Source organism: Solanum verrucosum, unplaced genomic scaffold (assembly GCF_900185275.1).
Source record: "Solanum verrucosum unplaced genomic scaffold, falcon-dt-bn FXZP01000261.1, whole genome shotgun sequence".
NCBI lineage: Eukaryota > Viridiplantae > Streptophyta > Magnoliopsida > Solanales > Solanaceae > Solanum > Solanum verrucosum.
Window position 1 is genome coordinate 5,602,666 of NW_026019969.1, and position 21,921 is coordinate 5,624,586.

The following is a 21,921-nucleotide window of genomic DNA, read 5'->3' on the forward strand; positions in this document are numbered from 1 at the left end:
AACGTTATTAATTTCCATAGGATGAAAATAGGACGTATGGCTAAAAACAAAAGCAATTAATACTGTTGTTGTCTTTTACAGCTAGATAACACATTCAAACGAAAGAAAAGTTATAAGCCCACAAAATAATATTCTACCATTTATTATTGACTTGATGCCTTAATAAAAAATAAATAATAGAGTAATATTACAAAACTATCTCTTGGATATAATAAATTTAATGCTTTGAAAATGTATTAGATATTGAATAATATTTGATAGTATGGATAAAATAGTACAAAAAGTAAATTATCTCTTGATTTTTCAAATTTAACAAATATTGTTGGGCAACTATTTTTAATAGGAAAAATTATATAAAATAGCAAACTATTAATTCAAATTAGATGTTATAACCACAGCTTGATTTAATTGTAACCCGTAGCAAACAGTTGTCATTCGTCTCTCTCCCTGAATTTCTTGCTCGCCACTCTCGATTTCTCGCTAGGCAGTCTCTCCCTCGCCTCTCTCAGTTTATACAAATACAAATGTATAAAATGTGTTTATCTTTGTATAAAGCGAGAGAAAACTGTATATATACATATCTTTTCGTTCGCCTCTCTCCGCAGAGAATCTCGCTCGCCACTCTCACTTTATACAAACACAAATATTGCGTTTGTGTTTTTATAAAGCGAGAGAAAATTGTATATACAAATACAAATACATGTATTTTAGTCCTATACACTTATAATTATACAAATACAGATATTCCCCTGCCCAGTTTTCTTTTGTCTTTCTCTCTTTCTCGCTTTATACAAATACATATTATACAATTGATTCTTTTGTATATGTATACCGAAACAGATTATACAATTGATTATTTTGTATACGTATACCGAAATATACATATTAATAGCCATAGCAAACATAAAGTTTGATATGAAACACAATTATACAAACTATAGCTATATCATATTAATTTTTATGTTTGCTAAACCTAAAATTTACTCAAAATAGTAGACAGTAAAAAAATGGACGAAGGGAGTATGTACCAACGGTGTAAATAGCCAGTTATTAACATCCTAATTTGCAGTTTTTATTTATTTTTATATTATTTATAATCTTTTCGTTATCCATACAAACTTACGAGATGATTAGCCATAAACGTGCTTGACTTAAGAAAAAACATTTCTTAGTTAGTTTCTAACGAAAAGAATCGTCTTAGTTGGGACCGCATAGAGATATCTTTAATAATGATTAAAATACTTTTATTGTTTTTTTCTGACATTGAAATTTATATGAAATAATCTTGGTAACTAGATAATTAGACTACTTTACATATATGGTTCATTTCGGATCAAGTCTCTACTAGTTTTTTTTTTGGATATCAATGTGAAATTTTGTTTACGTACACTTAATTTACTAGATAATTTTTTTTGAGAAAAGGGTCTGATATACCCCTCAACTATGTCATGTAGAGCTGAAATACCCATCGTTATGAAAGTGACTCATATATACCCCTACTTATATACAAATGACTCACATATACCCTTTTCTTCTAACGGAAATGAAAAAAAATTAATTTTAGTTTAGTTTTTTATTATTTTAAAAAAATAAAATATAATTCCATATGAGTATATTTAATCCTCCTCAAACATATTTTTTTACGTTTTTTTTTGTTTCAATGACTAATTTGGATTTATTATTTTGATGGTCAAATTTATTTATGTTTCACTAATATTCTTGTAAAACTTATTATAGATGACCAAATTTTTTTCTTCAAATACAAAAATTAAATTACAATATAGACACAAAAAAAATAGTTTTAAATTATAATATAGCCACAAAAAAATAGTTTTAATTTTTTTTCTTTACACTAAGGAATGAAAGAAAAAAATTAAATAAGAATAAGAAACTCAAATAATTATAATCAAAGAAGTCAAAAAATAATTTATGTATGAAAAGGATTAAAATATACGTTGAACTTTGCTAGAAGAATCATATATACCCCTAAATAATTTTTAAGAAAATTAAAAGTCAAAAATATAAATTTAAAACTAATTTTTTCACTTCCGTTAAATGAAGGGTATATGTGAGCTCATTTGTAACGGTAGGGGTATATGTGAGCCGTTTGTTAACGATAAGGGTATATATGAGTCACTTTCATAACGAGGGGCATATCAGCTTCAAATGGCAAAGTTATGGGTATATCAGACCCTTTTCCCATTTTTTTTTCATGAGCATAAGTTATGGAAATAAATTATTTTTTACTTACCTATTAAATAAAATTTAAAATATTTCAAAAGAGTGAATCTACTAAATTTAATTAAAATTTGGTTTTATCGGCAAAAGTTTGTGTACGATGGACAAGAAAAGCTTGAGGTTACTGAACATGATTTTTTTTAGTTTCTCATTTGATGTCAAAAACTTACATTGAATTTTAATTTAAAATGAATTGTGAATTATAGAACTCCTTTTAAGATAACGCTCTAAACAATATATTTTCTATATACTCGAGATTCAAATTCGAAATTTAATTTTTAATTAAAAATAAAAGCAGTCATGCTGCTGTAGTACCACAACCCCATCTTAATAGAGTCTGGAATTAAAAGGGTAAGAAAATTTTCTCAAAATTCCAAAAGGGCAACAAAATTAAATATCAAACCAAAAGGACAACTCTCGTTGACGTCGTTTAAATTCGTTTAAATTAGGGCTTCCGCCACAAGGCGCGGAAACCCATGTGATTTGCAAGGCGCGGCCTCCTTTTAGCCTTGTAAGGCTCAGCCGCCACGCGCCTTACAAGGCGCATGAGTTTCAGCACCTTGCGGCTTTTAAAAAATATATATATAAATTTTTTTGGTCCGATTATTAAAAAAAAAACTTTTTGGTAAAGTTGCTAAGCCTAATCTTTTGTCATAATCAATAATAATATATAAAATTATCTAAACTATCCATTAAAAAAAAATTGAACTCCTCCGATTATTAAAAAAAATAAAAATTTTGAAGTCCTCCGATTATTAAACTCTTCTTTTTCTCTTTTACAAGTTTTTTTAAAAGAGAAAAAGAAAAGTTTAATAATCCGAGGACTTCAAAAAAAAAATGCTAAAAAGTTGTAAAAGAGAAAAAGAAGATTTTAATAATAGGAGGACTTAAAATTTTTTTTTTAATAATCGGAGGCATATTCGAGATGCCTTTTAAGAAAATTTAGTATCCTTTATATAGGCATGAACTAGAGTTTAAGGAGTAGCCTCTAAGAATCCTAATTGAAACTGAACACGTCCCAATTCGAATTGAACACGTCTTATAGAGTCCCACAAAATTTCAATGTCTTGTAGATATCTCTATTTGCATTAGAAAAATAAATAAATATATATGTATATTAATTTGAGAACCTCTTTACACAATTGATTGACAACTCAATGGTAAGGAAGAAGCGACGGAAATGTCTTTCATACTAGTGTTGTGGACTCAAACCTTTCTCTTTTTCTTTTTTTTAAAGGAATCTTGCAATATTTTTCTTTTTTATCCTAAAATTTAGAACCCAAACTCATAATTCTCGCTAAAACATATCAATTGGTAGCTTATTGTTTCATATTTCTAGATTTCAGTTGGTATACTAAAAATTTTAATATGTCATATTATATTTATTTATGTTTTTACGTTCTGCAATAATTATTATATCCTCAATAACGGATCAGGCTCCCCTCCATTACCCCTTTGCTCCATTTTGTCAAGTGCACCCCTAGATAAGAGACACGTGTCTTATTTAAAGTTTAAAGGTCAAAATTATATTATATTAACAAATATCATAACCATAGTTAAGTCAACTAATTTCAGAAAACTACTCTCTAAATTTGGTAAATAATTACAACATATTCCCTACAAAATTTGATATTTATTAATATCATTAATTTCATCTTATATTTTATATTTAAATATTAAATTTATTATATTTAAGGTGAGAATCAACTAAATAATTTTCTGTACTAGTAAACTTTATTCTTGAAATATTATACTACGTTGAGAAACGAAAAAAAAAAGTGAAGAATTATCAATGTTGAAAAAAAAACCATAAAATAAAAGAACACGAAACAAAAATAAAAAATAAAAAGACAAAAGGCTTTTAGAATAAACGATATCAAAATCATTCCAAGGAGAAAATGTGGTTATTGTACGTTTGAAGGGAAAAATATACGTTTTTTAAAATATTCGTTTGTATTCTTATTTTTGTGAAATAAAAGAAAATATTGTTTTAAATGCAAATATTTTTGACGATTATTATTTATCATATTAAATATAAATGTTTCATGTTCTACAATTTTAATATTTAAATATAAAAATATAAGATGAAATTAATGCTATTAATAAATATTGAATTTTGTATGAAATATATTGTAATTTTTACCAAATTTAGAGAGTAAAATTTTTTAAAATTAGTTGACTTAACTATGATTATGATATTTGTTAATATAATATAATTTTGATTTTTAAACTTTAAATAAGACAAGTGTCTCTCATCTAGAGGTGCACTTGACGAAATGGAGGGAAGGGGTAATGGAGGGGAGCCGGATCCCTCAATAACATGTTCTCATCGTTATTAACAGCAGTTCAACTAATTGCCCCAATACTCCTCAAATTACTATCCACCTACCAAAATAGACAACATCAAAATAACGCAAGTTTAATTTAAATCTCATAATAATTGTGTAAAATGAATTCCGTTCCATTTTATGTTTTTGAGCACTTACCGAGACTAATGAATTGGTGTTCTTATCATAATCTAACACAAATTGTCAAATTATGCCGCTTAGTGGCATAAGTTTAGTTAACAAGTTACGTCGTTAAAGACACAACTTAGTTCCTACCGATAGAAGCATAAATTCAATTTTAGAACCCACAAGTTATGCGATAAGATATAACTTAATTTGTATAAAACTTATAACTAAAAAACGTAAAATTTCTCTACACTTATGCTAAATTAAAAAAAGTTCTCTAAGATTCCGTTGTAGCACTAGAAACTCCGTTCTCCCATAGAAACGATCACTAGAATTTGAGTTTGAACCCTGACAACAAAAAAAAAGTTTTTGGTAAGGAATACTCCCTTTGTCCCTAATTATTAATCCATTTTTTCTTTTTTAGTTGTTCCTTATTACTTGTCCATTTTGACAAATCAAAAAAGAATTTTTTTTATTTTACCTATTACACCCTCAATTAATTACTTTGAAAAAGATAAAAATTCTTGAAAATATGTAAGTTTTTAATTCATCCACTTCATAATTAATAAGGAACAATTACGGAATAAAATAATTTTTTTATGTTTATTCATGTTTGATTGAGGTATTGATTATACGAAAGTACGTTATTTTTTTGGTAGGTGGTTAAAAATGGTACACGTTTGCAGTCTCCATGAACACACAAAATGTACTAACCCAATCTAAAGAAAGGGTCCCAATCCGATCATCCAATTGATGTGAAAGAACAATAATTAAAGCAGTTGTTGTCGTCTTAAAGGCGCGCAATTGATTTTTTTTCCTTTCTGGTCCTAGTCCCAAAAATATTCTCAAATCTCAAATGAAAAATTAAAAAAATTATAATATTTTTTTAATTTTAAAATAAATTGATCTTTTTTCTATTTTTTAGTTAAAATATATTAAAGTTAAAATGATAAAAATGTTTTAAAATGTAAAATGACATAGATAAAATATCATTCTGGCCAAATTTTCTGGCCAAAAAGATTTTTCCATAATGAAAAAGGTGAAAAATATTTTTTTTGCTATTACGCATTTAAAAAGTAATCTTTTACGTATCAGTTTATATTTGTGTCTCTCCCACTATAAATTATTTCAGACACAAGTGACGACATTTTAACATGTGAATGACTAAAAATTTCATAGATGAAAAACTTTAAATTGTGTTAGATGGATTTGTTAGATTTTAAATTTGTACTTATTCACTTTTAGTTTTGTACACTCTTAATGTACGATACATATTTATTAAGAAGGTAAATACACCAAATTGTTGTTAGGGAGTACTATATTTTAATTTAAGTAGCAGTGAGAGGCTGATTTCTATTTTTCATGTGTGAGTTATTGCTACACATCCCAATTATTAGTTCTAGTATTGTTTAGCCTGTCAAATTGAGGAGAAGCTGTGGAGAATTTCAGTTCTCCATTGAAGAAGCTTCGAGAAGAAAGAAGTAGGAAGAGAAGGGCAGAGCCCTGAGATCGATCAAGAGTAATCGGGGAAATGAAAAATTGATTTATCTCAACTGCAACCTACAATTTATACAAGTGTGTTATTCTCTTATCACAAGAAATTGTTGTAAAGTAAAGCTAACTAACGCAATAAGAAATAACTAACTTCTAACTAATTCTAACTAATCTACCAGCTAAGCCGGCTTACTCATTAATTTAGAAGCCAAGTAATCTATATCTCAACATAGCCTTGTATTGATTCAGGTTCTCTTTCATGTGATGAACCTTAAAGTGGGATCTTAAAAATGATAGTATTAATATCTACACCAAATTTTGAATAATTTTGCAGTGCTACTTTATTGAACGAGCCAGCCCACATGACACAAGACATCCAACTACCCTCCTACCATCATTTTAATTTTGATAATTAAAGGAATGGGTAACCATCATGAATGATGATCGTCTGAACAACTTTTAGCACAATTCATCCTCCATAAATTATTTTTTTTGAGAGGAATTTTTGGTCTATTTTATTGTCCTTTGGTACCAGACCAGAATAATGAATTATCAGGTAACAGGTGATCTGGAAATTGGAAGACGTCAAATCAAGTTGCAGACTCAATGAACCATTGGTAATCCTTGTTGTGCCGTAATTTAACTATTTCTAGAAAAATCACTTTTTGAAATGTCCTAAGTATAAGACAATTTGAGAAAAATACTTAGAAAATAGTCGCCACTTAATTTTTTAAAGAAATTAAGAAAACTTATAATTTTCAAAGATTTAAACAAAAAAAATCATTTGAAAATACTAAAGAGGGTTCGGGGTTCAATTTACACTTTGAGACGAGTTTAAGCATTCGAAGTGTCCGCTAACATGCGGTTGACCTGTGACTTGACTAAATATTTGACTGTTTTTGGAAAAAAAGTGATTTAACATAAGAAAATAATAATTTACCATACTTGATTAATTTTGAGAAAATAATTAAATAGATGACACATTTTATTTTATTTTTTATTTTTAGAGAAAAAGGGATCCAAAAATGAAACATTTGAGTCGAAATACAAATGATTAGAATATTAATAAAACTAGATTAATTAGAATTTCTTTAATTCACTTTCGAAATAAATAATTTAAGCCAATAAAATTAAGCATGAAAATCATTTTTTAATTAATTGATGAATGAAAGCAAAGTTTTGACCAATCCTTTTTTGAGAAAATGACCAAGTAAAGAATATATATATTTATACATTTATATATATATAAAAAAATTTTGTTTTTTATTTTTTTCTTTTTCTTTTTAGTTTACCTGAGGAATAAATACTTTGACCCTTTAAACCAATTTTAAACGAGTAAAAAGTGATTGAGTGGGAGACATTAAAGAATATGTTGTTGTTTTATTTTTTATTTTATTTTTTTAGAACAAAAGATTTAACTTAAAACTGTATAATTTGGCCAACATATTTAATTAATAAAATAGATAAAATAAATGTAAAAAAAATTAATAGTTAACCAACACAACGGAAATAACTTATCTTTTGGGGAATCTAATTAAGTTAATTAAAAATTATAGAGTTAGAGTTAAATAACAAATAATAAATAATCACAATTAAATAATTACAGAGTAAGAGAGAAATTGAATTTGGGCCTCCTTTTGGGCCAAATTTGTTGGAATTTTTGGGCTTAACCCAATTCCCCTTTTTGGTATACAGCTGATGTATATCAGTGTGTGCATAGGCTCTTTTCATGTATCTCTTGCTTCCGAACACCTATATGTCGCCTCAGCCCTGTATTTTTACGTTTTGGGCCTGAATGTCAGCGTATACCGCTGTATACTGAGCGTATACCGCTGTATACTGAGTGTATACTGACCACTTTCGACTTTTCGGGACCTGTAATTTAACTTTCCAGCAACTCGAAAAAAATGAAGTTGACTCGAAATAACTCAAGGATATGCAAGAGATGAGTCCAAAGGGACTCGAATGGAGTTTCACATGCAAAATATAAAGTAAAACAAAGAGATTAGCATTTGCAAATTATTCAAGTTTAAGAATTAAACTCAAATTTTGCAAAGAGAACCAAATGAGAAACAGTGAATCATTAGAAAAAGACTGTAGCGATCATATGGGGAAAACAACAATAAACAATTATGGAAACATGGGGATAAATTGCATACTCTTCCAAAACTAAAAAAATCACTAATAAGACGTAAACTAAAAAAAAAATTAATAAGCCAAAGGGAGCAAAGATTCACGCCAAACAGCACTCTATGCAGATTTTTGATACTATAGGAGTTTAAATCAAGCTTGCGAGAATAAGAAATGAGGGTTACAAAAAAAATAAAAATTAAAATTATAGTAACCAAAGAAATCAGAGTGTTAACCAAACTTGAAATTCATAGATAACCTTTTAAACATAACAAACTAAGACCAATCCAAAGAACAAGTGCAAGCAGGTCAATCATTGAACAAGTTTCAGACAAACATCCCTAGTCGGAAAATTTGAATTGATTGACACACAAAAAAAAAAAAAACTTAAACCAGTGATTACGATAATATCGACCAAAACGACAAGCCATAACTATAAAAGGACTGGAATTTACATTTATTTAGGAGCAGCAAAAGACACACTAAGCATAGCATCCAATCGACCTTCGATATAAGAAACTTTAAACAACAAGACGATGAGAACTGACTCGAACAACTATGCTATGGAATAGGACAATCACAAAAAAACCTAGAACAGAGAAGAACGAGTCGTTTTCTCTAATGGACAATAGATACAACAACACTCGATCTCTATATTAACTAATTCTGAGATTCTGAATCGATATTGCAGTAACAAGATGAAAGGGACTCCTAATGTTGAAATACAACTAAAACAAAATTACAAATTCAACAACATCACAACAAGTGCACGCGAAACAAAATAGCCATGACAATTTCATAAAATAAGCAGGGAAGCAACAGTGATAAACATGGATTAGCTCGATCTTAAGATTGAATCATTGAAATTGATTAAGAACAAATACGCCATATCAAAGTAACACTGAATCAGTACTTAACAGAGAACCATTTATATCATGAGGCTTTCCTGACATCGAATAAAATTATTCTGAGGTAGAGGAAAAAGGGAGAGCATTACCTTCTTCTGTGCAGCTAAACTGAGACGAATAAACAGGGGGTCAGCGACTTCACCACCACCGTAAACTTCAGGAGTTCCTATGAGTCCTAGCAATCCCCACGAACACGAAAAGAAAAGAAAATATACAGTTAAGGCGTATTTCTTCTATGACTGTCTCAACTTAGTAATTCTTTTACTCTGAAAGTTTTTGCTAACTTTTTTTATTTATTTTTCTCCCTTTTTCACCTAGAGAAAAACGATCTTAAATAGATGAAGAAAATGGCTGATTTGAGGAGGAAAACGGATTGAATTTTTTTTTGAAATTCGAAATCTTTGCTTGTTCTTTCCACTCAACAGGGGAATGGATGGGAAATTTTGAAATGGGGAAAAGGGGGATGGGACGACTGCTGCAAGGTCTGGGCAATTTTGCGGATTTCTCGCCGGATTGCTGGAATTTTCGCGTGAAGAAGAAGATCCGTATGGGCAGTGGGGTCGGTTTGGTGTTGTTATTGTGGCTGTTGGGTTGTAGGCGTAAGGGAGAAGAAAAAGTGAAGTTGGATCGGTTGTATGTATTGTATTGTTGATGTTTGGAAGCTGCTGTGATGTTCACCTGATAAAGAGTTGGGCCGGGTCGGAGTTAAGGGTGTGGGCTGAAAAGGGGTGTTTAATTGGAAAGCAAAAAAGGGGAAATGGGCTGGAATTATTTGTTGTATAGGGAATTAGAATTGGGCCTTTAGGAAGTGGCCCAAAAGTATTCTTAAAAGATGGGATAGATTGTTATTAAATAATGGATTTCAATTATAGCCTAATAGAATTTAATTGGTGAAGTCAGCTAAATTTAAACAAGATGAGTTAATATAAATTAATTAATGAGCTTTTTAATCTTAACGAAATAAGAAATAATTAACTTAATTATAAACTAACTAATTCAATTACAAAACCAATTAACTTGATATTATAACTATAACTTAAAGTAAATTAATAAAATATTTAACTACAATATAAAATCTTTTGTGATGATTTTCAAATATTTATAAAATAACGTGATTGCGAAAATATACATTTTTATTATTAAAAAATGATAAAATTACTTTAAACATAGCTTGAAAGTGTTTTGAATTTCACAAAACTCATTAATTCAAAATTATAAGCATCCCTAATATTTAAAATATAAAATCTTTTTGAGACGATTTTGGAATAATCATAAAATATACTAATTATATACATAATTATGTAAAACATATATATCATCTAAAAATTATAAAAAGTGACAAAACTATAAAAAAAAATCTTGCAAACTATATTATTATTTTTTGGAAACTTTATAAAACTAATTATTTTAAATCGTTTGAAATTGGAGAGGCTCGAAATGATTAATTTATATTGTGGAGGGTCAAAATTGGGTGTCAACAATCCTAGAAAAAATTTATTATTGATGAGGCACAACTAGTACTAGTTGTATGAGGGAATTATTTTATTAATTTATATTCTGACTCATATGACCCACATTATATTTTTCTTCTTTGCCTTTTATTTCTCTTTCCTCTTTTTTCTCATTTTATGTTTTTTCTAAATCTTTTTTAAACCAATATAATTACTCCCTTAGTCTGTATATATGAAAATAATTTATTTTGAAAAATCATATTTTTTTCTAAATAATTAAAGGTTAAGAGTATAAAAAAGTTCAAGTTAGTTCTTTGAATTGTCACTTATGTCATAAAAATTGACCACTAAAATTATTTTTTTCTTTCATTTTTCATTTATCATACATTAAAAAATTTATCTTCATATTTCATATTTTTTTAACTTCTACTTTTAGGACTCATTCAAACATAAGAATTATTTCTTTAAAAAATAATAATTTTTCATTTAATTTGAAAATTGATATTTGATAATGAAAATTTGAATACAACTTTTTCGATTCGAACATATATTTCCAATCTGAAAAACATGTTAGTATAATCTGATTTTTCAACTCACTTTTCATTTTTGAAATCGTATTTAAGTACATTCAAACATGAATATCATTTCAAATATTTTGTTTTGCAAAAATAAAACATGACTCTATGTTCAACTATAATACCGTTTATTTCAAATACAGTAAAAAATATATGTTTGAATTATAGAGCCAAATGCCAAATAATAATAACCATAACCATGTTTTATATGCTCATAACCCCTTAAATTTAATGTGTAATTTTAATAACAACTGTTTCACTATTTTTTTTATACGTTTTATATATAGCTTTAATTGTATTTGTGTTAAAGGTTCATTTTACTAAACTAGTCTTATTAATTATATTTAAAATTTTAAATTTGACTATTGATACCTATGTAGCTATTTGATGATAAAAATGATAATTTTTAAAAATATTTTTTGTTAAAATAAATAAGTAAAAAAATAAATTATTTTTTCATATACACTTGTAATTAAATTAATTTCAAAATAGATTTAGGGAAAAAAAAACAGAAAATAAGAAAAAAAAAAAAAAGAGGAAAGAGAAGGGCATGGAAGAGAAATCAAAGGCAAAGAAGAAAAAAATAAAACATGGGTTCCTAGGTTAGAACATAAACTAATAAAATAATTCCCTCATACAACTAGTACTAGTTGTGCCTCATCCATAATAAAAAATTTCGCATACGTACATCAAACAATAACTTTTTATTTTATTTTGTCTTGTTCTTTCTGTTTGGTGTTTGTATAATTGTATCTAGAGTTCTGATTTTGTTGCAGTGAAAATATGGTTGTAACAACTACAATTTCACAATAGAACATTCAAATATTATAATCGCTAAACTCAAAGTTACAACGGAAAATGGAACTAACAAGGAATCGCAAAACAATAATGAACTAGTAAAACAAAGAAACTATTGAAGAAGATAACTAGAAGGAAGATGAGAAGCTTAGACTGAAAGATAGGGGATGAGAGGACTAGCCATTTTTCTCAACAATTTGCATAAACTGTTCATTCTCATCGTCGCCCTTTTTACCTAGTTGTTAATTGGGCCTGGTTCCTAAATCAACCTTGGTGAAGGCCTTCCAATTTTGTTGCTTCTTTTCAGCCCAATAACTAGTTGTGTGGCATCTGTGTAGTTATTGACCTTGGGCCGAGGCTGGTTCATAACAATACACCCATCCTCAATAAGAACCTTGTCCTCAAGGTTCGGATCAAGAACAAGCTCGTGTCCTCTATAGTAACGCCTATCGAGATGGCCTCCTCTGTAAGGGATGGTAAATAGTGACATCAGATTCTCTGAAGGGTTATGCTCAAGACCCTTCCATTGCCTAGCTTTCTGAAGCTTAAAAATATAAGCATAATCTGGATCAATGTCCAAATAACGCCTTCCACTGCTTTTTCCATATATGTTGCACTAAACTAACATGATTGAATACTAAGAGAAACTCCAATGAACTATTAAAATGTTCTGATGCATCAGTGCCTACATGGTTTTTCCCAAGACAGTAAACTTGTTCACTCCACAATGTAACTACTAAAAAGTAAGGAACGGAACTACTATTTGGAAACATACTCTCGTTGGCACCATAAGATAGAGGAATATCATGTATACCAGGATCAAATGGATGATTTGCAAAGGTGAGAGAAACAACCAAACCTAGTGAGGAATAAGAATAAGGTTGAAGAGTTATGCTCGAGTCAGAATCGTTGTTTGGCGAAACACTGTATAGAGCCTTCGTGAAAATATTGCACACAAAATAAGTTGGAGAACTCAAAGCCATCCATTTGTTCTGCCTTCGTGCAGCCCTCAATTGGTTCCCTACTAACCGCTCCAAAATCTTGTACCAAAACTTTGGTGACAGAATAAATTCAGAGATTTCCACCTTGTCGCTAGAACCTTTTTACAATCATGAACACTGTTTTATTTAGGAAAATATTATTTTGGACTGGTTTAGAGAGTCGCCACTTAATTTTTAAAGGAAAATTAAGAAAACTTATTTTTCAAAAGATTAAAACAGGAAATCGATTGAAAATACTTAAAGGGGGGGGGGGGGGGGTTCGGGGTTCCTATTAATATTCTAGGAAGGTTTTCAAGGCACCTAGAATATCCGCTAATGCGGTTATCCGATAATTAATTTATTTGGCTAAACTAATTTGACTTAATCCGATTTGAACGATTGTTATAATTAGGACCGAGAAAGGGGAAACATTAAGATTTTATCTAAGTGAAATATTTTGCGAAAAGAAATTTTTTAGGCCTCGTTAAAGGTGATTGATTTAGTTAATTTATAAAATCAAAACGGATATCTTTTGGGGGTTTGAATGTTTGGAACCTTAAAATCGATAGCAATTATTAACAAATAAACAAACATAATAGATAAAGAGAGAGACTCAGACCCAAGTTTGGTTACCTGTCTGCCTGGGCCAATACTTGGGTCCATTTCGTTTTGGGCCTTCAGCCCATTTGAGTTATCTGCACCTGTCCTAAACTAACATAAAAGTTATTTCTTTGGGCCTCAGGCCCATCTTCCACCTGTTCTAACCTGTCCTAAACTTTTAACATAAATAATAATAATAATTAAATAGGCTTAGGCCCAATAAATGACAAAAATACAAATTTTTCTTTAAAGAAGAATGGGCCTCTTTAAGCCCAATCCTTTCAATTTCTCGATCTGTTGCTTCTTTCAACTTCGGGACCTGTTCGTCGGTTTCAAAGGGGTTGGCCGACTCGAAAACTAAAGAAATTTGGGCCTTCATGGCCCAAATGAGATGCGAATGGAGGAAGAGGGAGTTCATGGCGAACTCGGGCGGATTTTCCATGCAATAAAAAATGATAATAAGGATTAGCCTTCGAAATAACAAAAACAAAGGAGATATAATTTAAATAAGATGGGATTTAATTACAATGAAAAATCACTTAAGAAATTCAACTTAGACCGAAACATACGACCCTAAAGAAGACCAAATGAATCGAATTAACAATGACGAGGTTAATGAACAAAATGAAACATTAAACAGTAGCCCATATATATATACATATATGTACACTTATGAGCATGCTATATTCTAGGGAATACATAACCATTAACCAAAATAAACTCAAATGTTAAGAGGAAATATGCCGTATAATTAGCAAGTAAAATATCACGGGCTTGAGTCTAACCAACTCTATTTAATGAAATCTAATAATGTTATACATGGATAAATACAAAAGTGCAAAGAGAACTATGTTGCCAAGCAAAGACACCACATGGGTAACTGAGACAGGTGGCAAACCAACAATTAGGCTAGGTATCCTCAAATTTAGACAAAAAAAACATGAGAACCATTATGGTTTTAATTAACACACATGCTGGAAAATTAATTATTAAGCCCCAAAACATCAAACAATTAGCAGGGTTGAAACAACAAAGCAGTTTTCAAACTTGAGCAAAATAAGAAACGAACATCCTATGCAAGGTTATAAAAAAAAACACATAATCATGTCACTGGGCAGCATACAAAGCTGATGCAAAATATTAGACATTTCTTTTGAAAGGCTAACAAAACTCGAAGGGTATATCGCATAGATTTCAATGCCTACAAGATAACATAACAAGACCGGTGAGATTCGACATTATGAAGGACCGAACTAATAAACTAATAAGCCTAGTAATGACATGATCAAATGCTATTCAAATTAGGACAAAATTACAACACCAAACAATGAATATTCGATAGGACTTAGCCATCACTACCAATGGAAAAACACTTGACTCTATCTTAAACTAGAAAAAATAAAAAAAATGGACAGCAGCTACTCATGATGAAAAACAGAGGAATGAACACTAAAAAAAAGAACGGAGCAGGTCAACAAACAAGGTGGATCACAAATGCATAGAAAACTGAAAATAATAGTGTAAATCGGATATGATACTTTAAATACATTGTGAGATAGATAAGGAGTATTCAAGAGTCTATACTCTTCACGCTTAATTGATAAAACTTAAAAGAGTATTCATACTTAACATGTAAACTTACACGAGATAAAAATACCACACCAAGTCCGACAAATTTGAGCTTGAATCATACATATGCTTGCTGTCCACAAGGGTTTAAAATAACTTTTTCTTTCATCTTTTATCTTTTCGAGTCATTAGCTTTAAGCTATATGAAATTATTTTTAACATTAGAACACAACCAGCCGTTCAATGAAGAAAACGAGCTCCTATAAAAGCTTAAACATCTCAAAACACACCAGAATTCGCGGCAATGCCACTAAGCCTCATTTCAGATTTGTCATAGTCAAGAAAGACTTAAAAGAAAAATACAACTCAAACAAGCATAATAAACTGATTAGAACATGAGATGTTTGATACAAATATCTCACTTCTAAACATGCTTGAATACACACGTACAAAATGTATTACATGAACAGACTAAAAAAAAATGATTACCTATTTAACAAAGAAGAACAAAAAGCGCAGAAAGTTAAGTTATTACCTTCCACAGGGCAGTGAACTGGGAAGACAAGTCGGAGACGACACTCCTTCCAACACCACGAGTGAAAGATTCCAACGAAAAGCTCTAGTATCCAAATGAACGAACCAGAAATTTATCCGAATACTATCGCCTTAAATGTAGAATAATAGTTCTTTCTTTTGCTCTTATCACTGTCTCTAACTTCGAATTTTTCTTCTTTTTTTTTCGACTCCCGAAAATCCCCCCTTTCTAACACTAAAGAGAAGAGAGTATATAAAGGAGACTTCTAGGGTTTCCCCTTTTTGGGGGGAATGGACGAAATCCAATTCAAAGGCAAGGGACCATTTCAAAATTCAAAAATCCAAAAATCTTTCACAATTCGGGATAAACAACTTTTTCTCTGAAAATTCACTCCATTCCCGAAGAGGAAAAGGGAGATGAATGAGTGGGATCGACTCCCTTGTCCTTGCTGCTCGACGTGGCATGATCCCGTAGCCGCAAGGACGATCCTTGCAGAAGCTCTGGACTGGAGTAGCATTGTTGTCTGTCTGCTGTGTGTCGCGTTTGGAACTGGCGTGAAGATGCCGTTCCTCCTCTGTTTGCCGTTGCTGCTGGAAAAAAAATATATAATTTGGGTCTCTTTAGAATTGAAAAAGTGGGCCGAGTCAGAGGTTGTGAGGATGGGCCGCTGGAAGGAAAACAAAAAGGGAATGGTTGGAAGTTTGGAATGGAATGTATGTATGTCTGTATGTATTACTGTTGGTTTAGAATTGGAAAAAATGGTGGGCCAGGGTTGATTTGGGCTGTTTGAAGTTGAATTGGGACGTGGGAAATTATTAATTGGGCTGGAAAGGTTGGGTAGATTAGGCAACTTTAATTGAGCTGGAGACAAACTATTAAAAGGCTAGGATTGCAATTAAAATTGAAGTGTCAATTATAGCCAAATCGAATTTAGTTGGTGAATTTGGTCTATATTTGCATAAGACGAATTTTCATAAATTAATTAAGGAGCTTCTTTATTTTAACGAAATAACATAATTAATTCGATTATAAACTAATCAACTCAAAAAATATAAACTATTGATTAACCAAACTAAAACCAAATATTCAAATAAAATTAAGACTTTTTGAGGTGAATTTCAAATATTCATAAAATATACTAATTATACACATAATTATGTAATACATATATATTATCTAAAAATTATAAAAGGTGACAAACTATTTAAAATAACTTGCAAACTATTTTCATCATATTTTTTTCTTTTTGGAATTTTCTAAAACTTATTATTTTAAATCGTTTCAAATTGAAGAAGCTCGATGATTAATTTACATCGGGGAGGGTCGAAATTGGGTGTCAACAAACACGAAAATAAAACCAGAATTCCTAATAGAAAAAGTTGGTTCAATTTCAATTAGAGATTTAGCAGGTTCCACAGTGGGAAGAATGTAGAGAACTGACCCAAATAACTGAAATGTGTCCATCATGAAAAAGAGTGTGAATACAGATGTTGTAGGGTGCAATCGATGAACTTGTAGGCATCCACCAAAGGTTACAATGAGCAGATTCACACCGGGATCATAGGGGAATAGATTTAAGGCACATTGATCACTGGTCGTGGAATCAAAATGACATACACATATTTTAATGATCTCCTTGAAATAATCCACAGCCATGAAATAATAAGAGTCTGCAGACCCATGTATTGTGGTACGCATAATAGAACCGGGTTCGAATGGAAATTCTAATTTGAATTGAGTTGGTGGAAATTGATACGGGGAGAATGGAAGTTTAGTGGGATCGATTTCATTTAAGTGAGCAATTATACCATTGCTGGAACTACAAACTGAGAGCATACAAGAGAGTGCAAACAACATTTCGTCAAACATGACAAGGTTACTGGAATCATACCTAACTGTGGAAATTGTGTGAAACCTGTCATCGAACACCTTGGTTTCAGGTTTTACGACATCGTTCTTCACTGAATTGGCAACTTTCATGTCAACATCCCTAAAAGGTATTTCAGCGAACACCTTGTAGGCGGATATTCCTGAGATCTCCTCTAATTTTCCACCACTCAGCCAGAGTATTCCACCGTTCAAACCAAATGGGAAGTCGTGGACAACACATTCCTGAAGCGAGGTTTGAATGCAATCATCAACAGTCTCTGAATCAGAGGCCACTTAATCATCGAAGACAAGGGTGGATTCGTCAAAAGACAAGGCAGGATCCCCCTTATCGTCGGCAGATGAGTCCACATCTACAGGCACTGGATCCGCAACGACTGACTGGGAGTAAGAAGACAGTGTGCGTTGGACATTGTCGAGTTTGCAGAGTCTATAAGAGAAGTTCTCGTCCAACTTCTGCATCATATCAAGGACGTTGACATTGTCACTGATCATGTTGGAGTCATTACAGAAATGCAATGCCAATTTCTCGGTGAAGTGTTTCCAGTCAAAAAATTATTTGTTGCGATACAACCATTGGAACCAATCATAAGCAGCACCATCGAGATAAAAAGGGGCAAGAGGTAGCCATTCCTTTTCCGAGAAACCAAGATATGTGAAATATTGCTCCGTCCTAAAAATCCACCCAGTTGGATTGCCGCCGCTAAATCTATTGAGTACCATCAATGCCATTGGAGTACTCTCAATGAAAGCACCAATGTAACAACTCCAATTTCACAATAGAACATTCAAATATTAGAATCGCTAAGCTCAAAGTTACAGTGGAAAATGGAACTAACAAGGAATCGCAAAACAATAATGAAGTAGTAAAACAAAGAAACTATTGAAGAAGATAACTAGAAGGAAGATTAGAAGCTTAGACTCAAAGAAAGGGAATGAGGACTAGACATTTTTCTCAACAATTTGCATAAACCGTTCTTTCTCATGTCGCCCTTTTTACCTAGTTGTTAATTGGGCCTGGGTCCCAAATCAACCTTGGTGAAGGCCTTCCAATTTTGTTGCTTCTTTTCAGCCCAATAACTAGTTGTGTGGCATCTGTGTAGTTATTGACCTTGGGCCGAGGCTGGTTCATAACAATGGCATTCTCTATATATGAATGAATGAAAGGGTAAAGTACATTAAAGAGATCCATCTAGATTGAACACTCACAATTATGGGTGCTAGAGTTCATAACAAATCTGAGCTATGCATCTATAAGTAAAATCAAGCCTTCAAAGAAAGAGATTGAAATTTCTCAATTTGAGAGGATAGCATTCGAGAGAGTAACATTGATGTGCACTGTTACAATAAAGACAAATCACTTGCTATTTCAAATTGTCATCGATCAATTAGCTATCTTCACAATAAAAAGAACAATTACTCTGCTAACGGACTCCATGACAATGGATTGATGCACTTCCGCAAGAAATTAAGAGAAAGAAGTTAAACTTGGCAGTTTAATTTAGGTAATATATCATCAATTAGCCATCTTGCTATCCAACGGTATGCATTTTGTGTCAAATGAACTCCATCCCAACTGATGTGAGTACTCGGATCAACACACACAGGAACTCTTGGAGCACCACATCTTCTATGTACATCATAATTATATTCTCCTCCTATTCCACAACATGCTTTTTGCAAGGAGTTGTTGTCGAATCCTGAAAATGTAGTACAAGAAAGTTGGTAAATGCATATGGTTTTCTTCCCCTTTTCACTTATGTATGTAGTAATTCAACCTTATAATTAGGAAAAGGAAATGATATACTATCTTTTAAGCACTTACCAAGACTGCCGGCATTTTGTAGAAGCCACAGAAAGGCGTTGTAGTAGTCACCATAAATCAGTGTAATGTTTGGGTAATCTTTCTTCAACTCATCAATGGCTTGTTGCAAATTACGATTGAAGAATATTGCAAAGTTATTTAAGTCTTTCAAGCAATGGTACTCATCATAGGCAGTTGAGATGTTGGTCATGAATTTTGTTAGGAAAATTGGGTGACAACCTATTGGGAAGTTGCCTGGAACTATAATTTGAGTAGCCCCAAAACCGATGACCCTCTGAAAAAAGTAATTGATCACTAGAAAACAAATTCTAATCAAATAAAAGAAGTAATCAAGAAGGAAAAGGTAAATAGAAGCGTAAAATCAATCCCCCACCTCAAAATTGAGAAGTGTAATTCACTATTATATTGGCTTTCTTAATGATGGAACTCTAAAGAAGACGATCTTTAAATTGCTTATATACTCAACGAAGATAACTAGTACTATTTCTAGCAAGTGTGACATCCTTGGTATTCATAATGATGGGGTTTGGATTTAATTAGTAGGATATTACAAAGACTATCAGATTGAGACAAGTGACAAGAGGAAGAGAGGGGTTAAAACAACAATCATAACCTATATATCCTTAATTATACTTTAAAAGAATTTAAGTTCTATGTATTTGCCAGCAAACAATATATTTACACAATTGGAAGGCTAGAAGGGACAAAAAAAGATCTCAACACACAATCACAATCTTTTGAGTGCACACAAAGGTAAACCCCTACAATAGCTTGCAAATCACACTGAAGAGATAAACTGCATTAGGCAAATTCCGTGGGACGAGCTTGAGTTGTATGTAAGTGGTTTCGAACTTGAGACCTCCATTATAAAAGTAGCAAGCCAAACCATCTTAGCAAGGGATTTCAAACTAAAGACCTCTATTATGGAAGGGTAAAAAAGAAGGATGTTATTATTTCTTCAACAAATTCAAATCTGTAGTGGACTCTGAGTAGGAAGTTACCATTACTCACGAGGCCTCTAACTCCCTTCCAACCATTCACGATTGTGAGAAAGGCAATTTAAATTTTGAAAATTAAAGGAATAAACTCACTTTAACGCCATGAATGATGGTCTGAACAATTTCTGGCACCATTCTTCGCGATTCGTCCATGGTTTTACCTTGTGATAAGCCATAAAAGAATTCATTTCCTCCGATTTCTCCAACTAAGAAAAGTGACTTGTTCATTTTTTCTGGGCAATCTAAGAAGAAAACAATTAATTGGATATATAGTTAGTGCAATTTGCAGAAGCAAATAATCATATTTAGCAAATTAATGAATTACCTGCAGGGGAGCATGTGGTCTGGAAATGAGAAGACATCCAATCAAGTTGCACAGTCAATGAACTATTTGTAAGTGCTATATTAACAATGTTGTTCTCTGCGAGGGATTTGGCAGATAAAGCAGTACACCCAGCTACTGCAAAATTCACACCATGTCTCAAATCTGCATTTTCATCCTTGTACGGATTTAGCAGAGGAAGACCAGATTCCACAGCTGTACGTTTTGATAGAGAAATTAATCATAAAAATTATCAAACACACATATCAATAGTAATTGGGGATTCAATTCAAACCTATGAAATCAATGATGAGCATGCCATTAGAACAACGCCCAGTTGCATTCTGGTAAAAATCCATTCCATAAGGAAGTGCTCCACATGACAAATTAGCTCCACAAAGGGTCTCTCTGATGCAATTGCCGGTATCGGAAAGTGAATCACCAAATTGATATATTTTATCAAATCTGCAATTCATCAATAGTGGATTTTGAAGCTTTAATACTTGTTGAGCATCGCCGACTTTCACCATTAAAATGAGCAAAGAAAGAAGCAAGGTTATTGTTGCTGCCATTTCAATTTGCCAAACAAAACTATTGAGCTTATGCACACTATTCTACATATATTCAGTAGCAGTATTATTTTTCCTGCAGGAAGTACAAGAGCCACGAGAAATTAATTAATTAACATTGATTCTCTGTGCTATCTAAATGCCAGCTACCCCAGATTTACTACTTTTTAAAAGAAAAAGGGTCAAATATACCCCCTTGCTATTTAAAATAATTTGATTCAATTATACCATTGGAGGAACGTGCAACTGATTTCCACGGATTTATAACAAGTTTAAATCATCTGCGATCTTTTAAATTTTTACATATAAATTTGTATCTATTAAATAGTGTTGCTTGTTAAACGAAATAGATATATAATTATGCTTAAGAGTTTGACTTATTAGATATTGACTTTTAAATATACTAATCTGCTAATCAATCAATAAGCCATCGGTTGGTTCGATACCGAATTAGTAACTAACAGGTGATTATAGAACGATGTATTGGCCCAATCATTTTATACTCTCTTCTTTTACTCACTCACCAATATATTAATCTCTCATCAAATAAAATTATTTTCCCATCCCTACTTAAATAATTGGTAATTTT

The 21,921-nt window shown here is 31.4% G+C and overlaps 1 protein-coding gene across 1 annotated transcript; it reads right to left on the reverse strand.

The window, feature by feature from the left end:
* Window positions 1-18,931: 18,931 nt before the first annotated feature.
* On the reverse strand, window positions 18,932-21,335 carry LOC125816053 (acetylajmalan esterase-like). Its single transcript, XM_049495646.1, has 5 exons — window positions 21,059-21,335; window positions 20,767-20,979; window positions 20,535-20,683; window positions 19,444-19,717; window positions 18,932-19,318 (listed from the first exon to the last, which is right to left on the reverse strand). Exons 1-5 carry the CDS (start codon window positions 21,333-21,335, stop codon window positions 19,101-19,103), a joined length of 1,131 nt encoding a protein of 376 aa, XP_049351603.1. The 3' UTR covers window positions 18,932-19,100.
* Window positions 21,336-21,921: the final 586 nt, after the last annotated feature.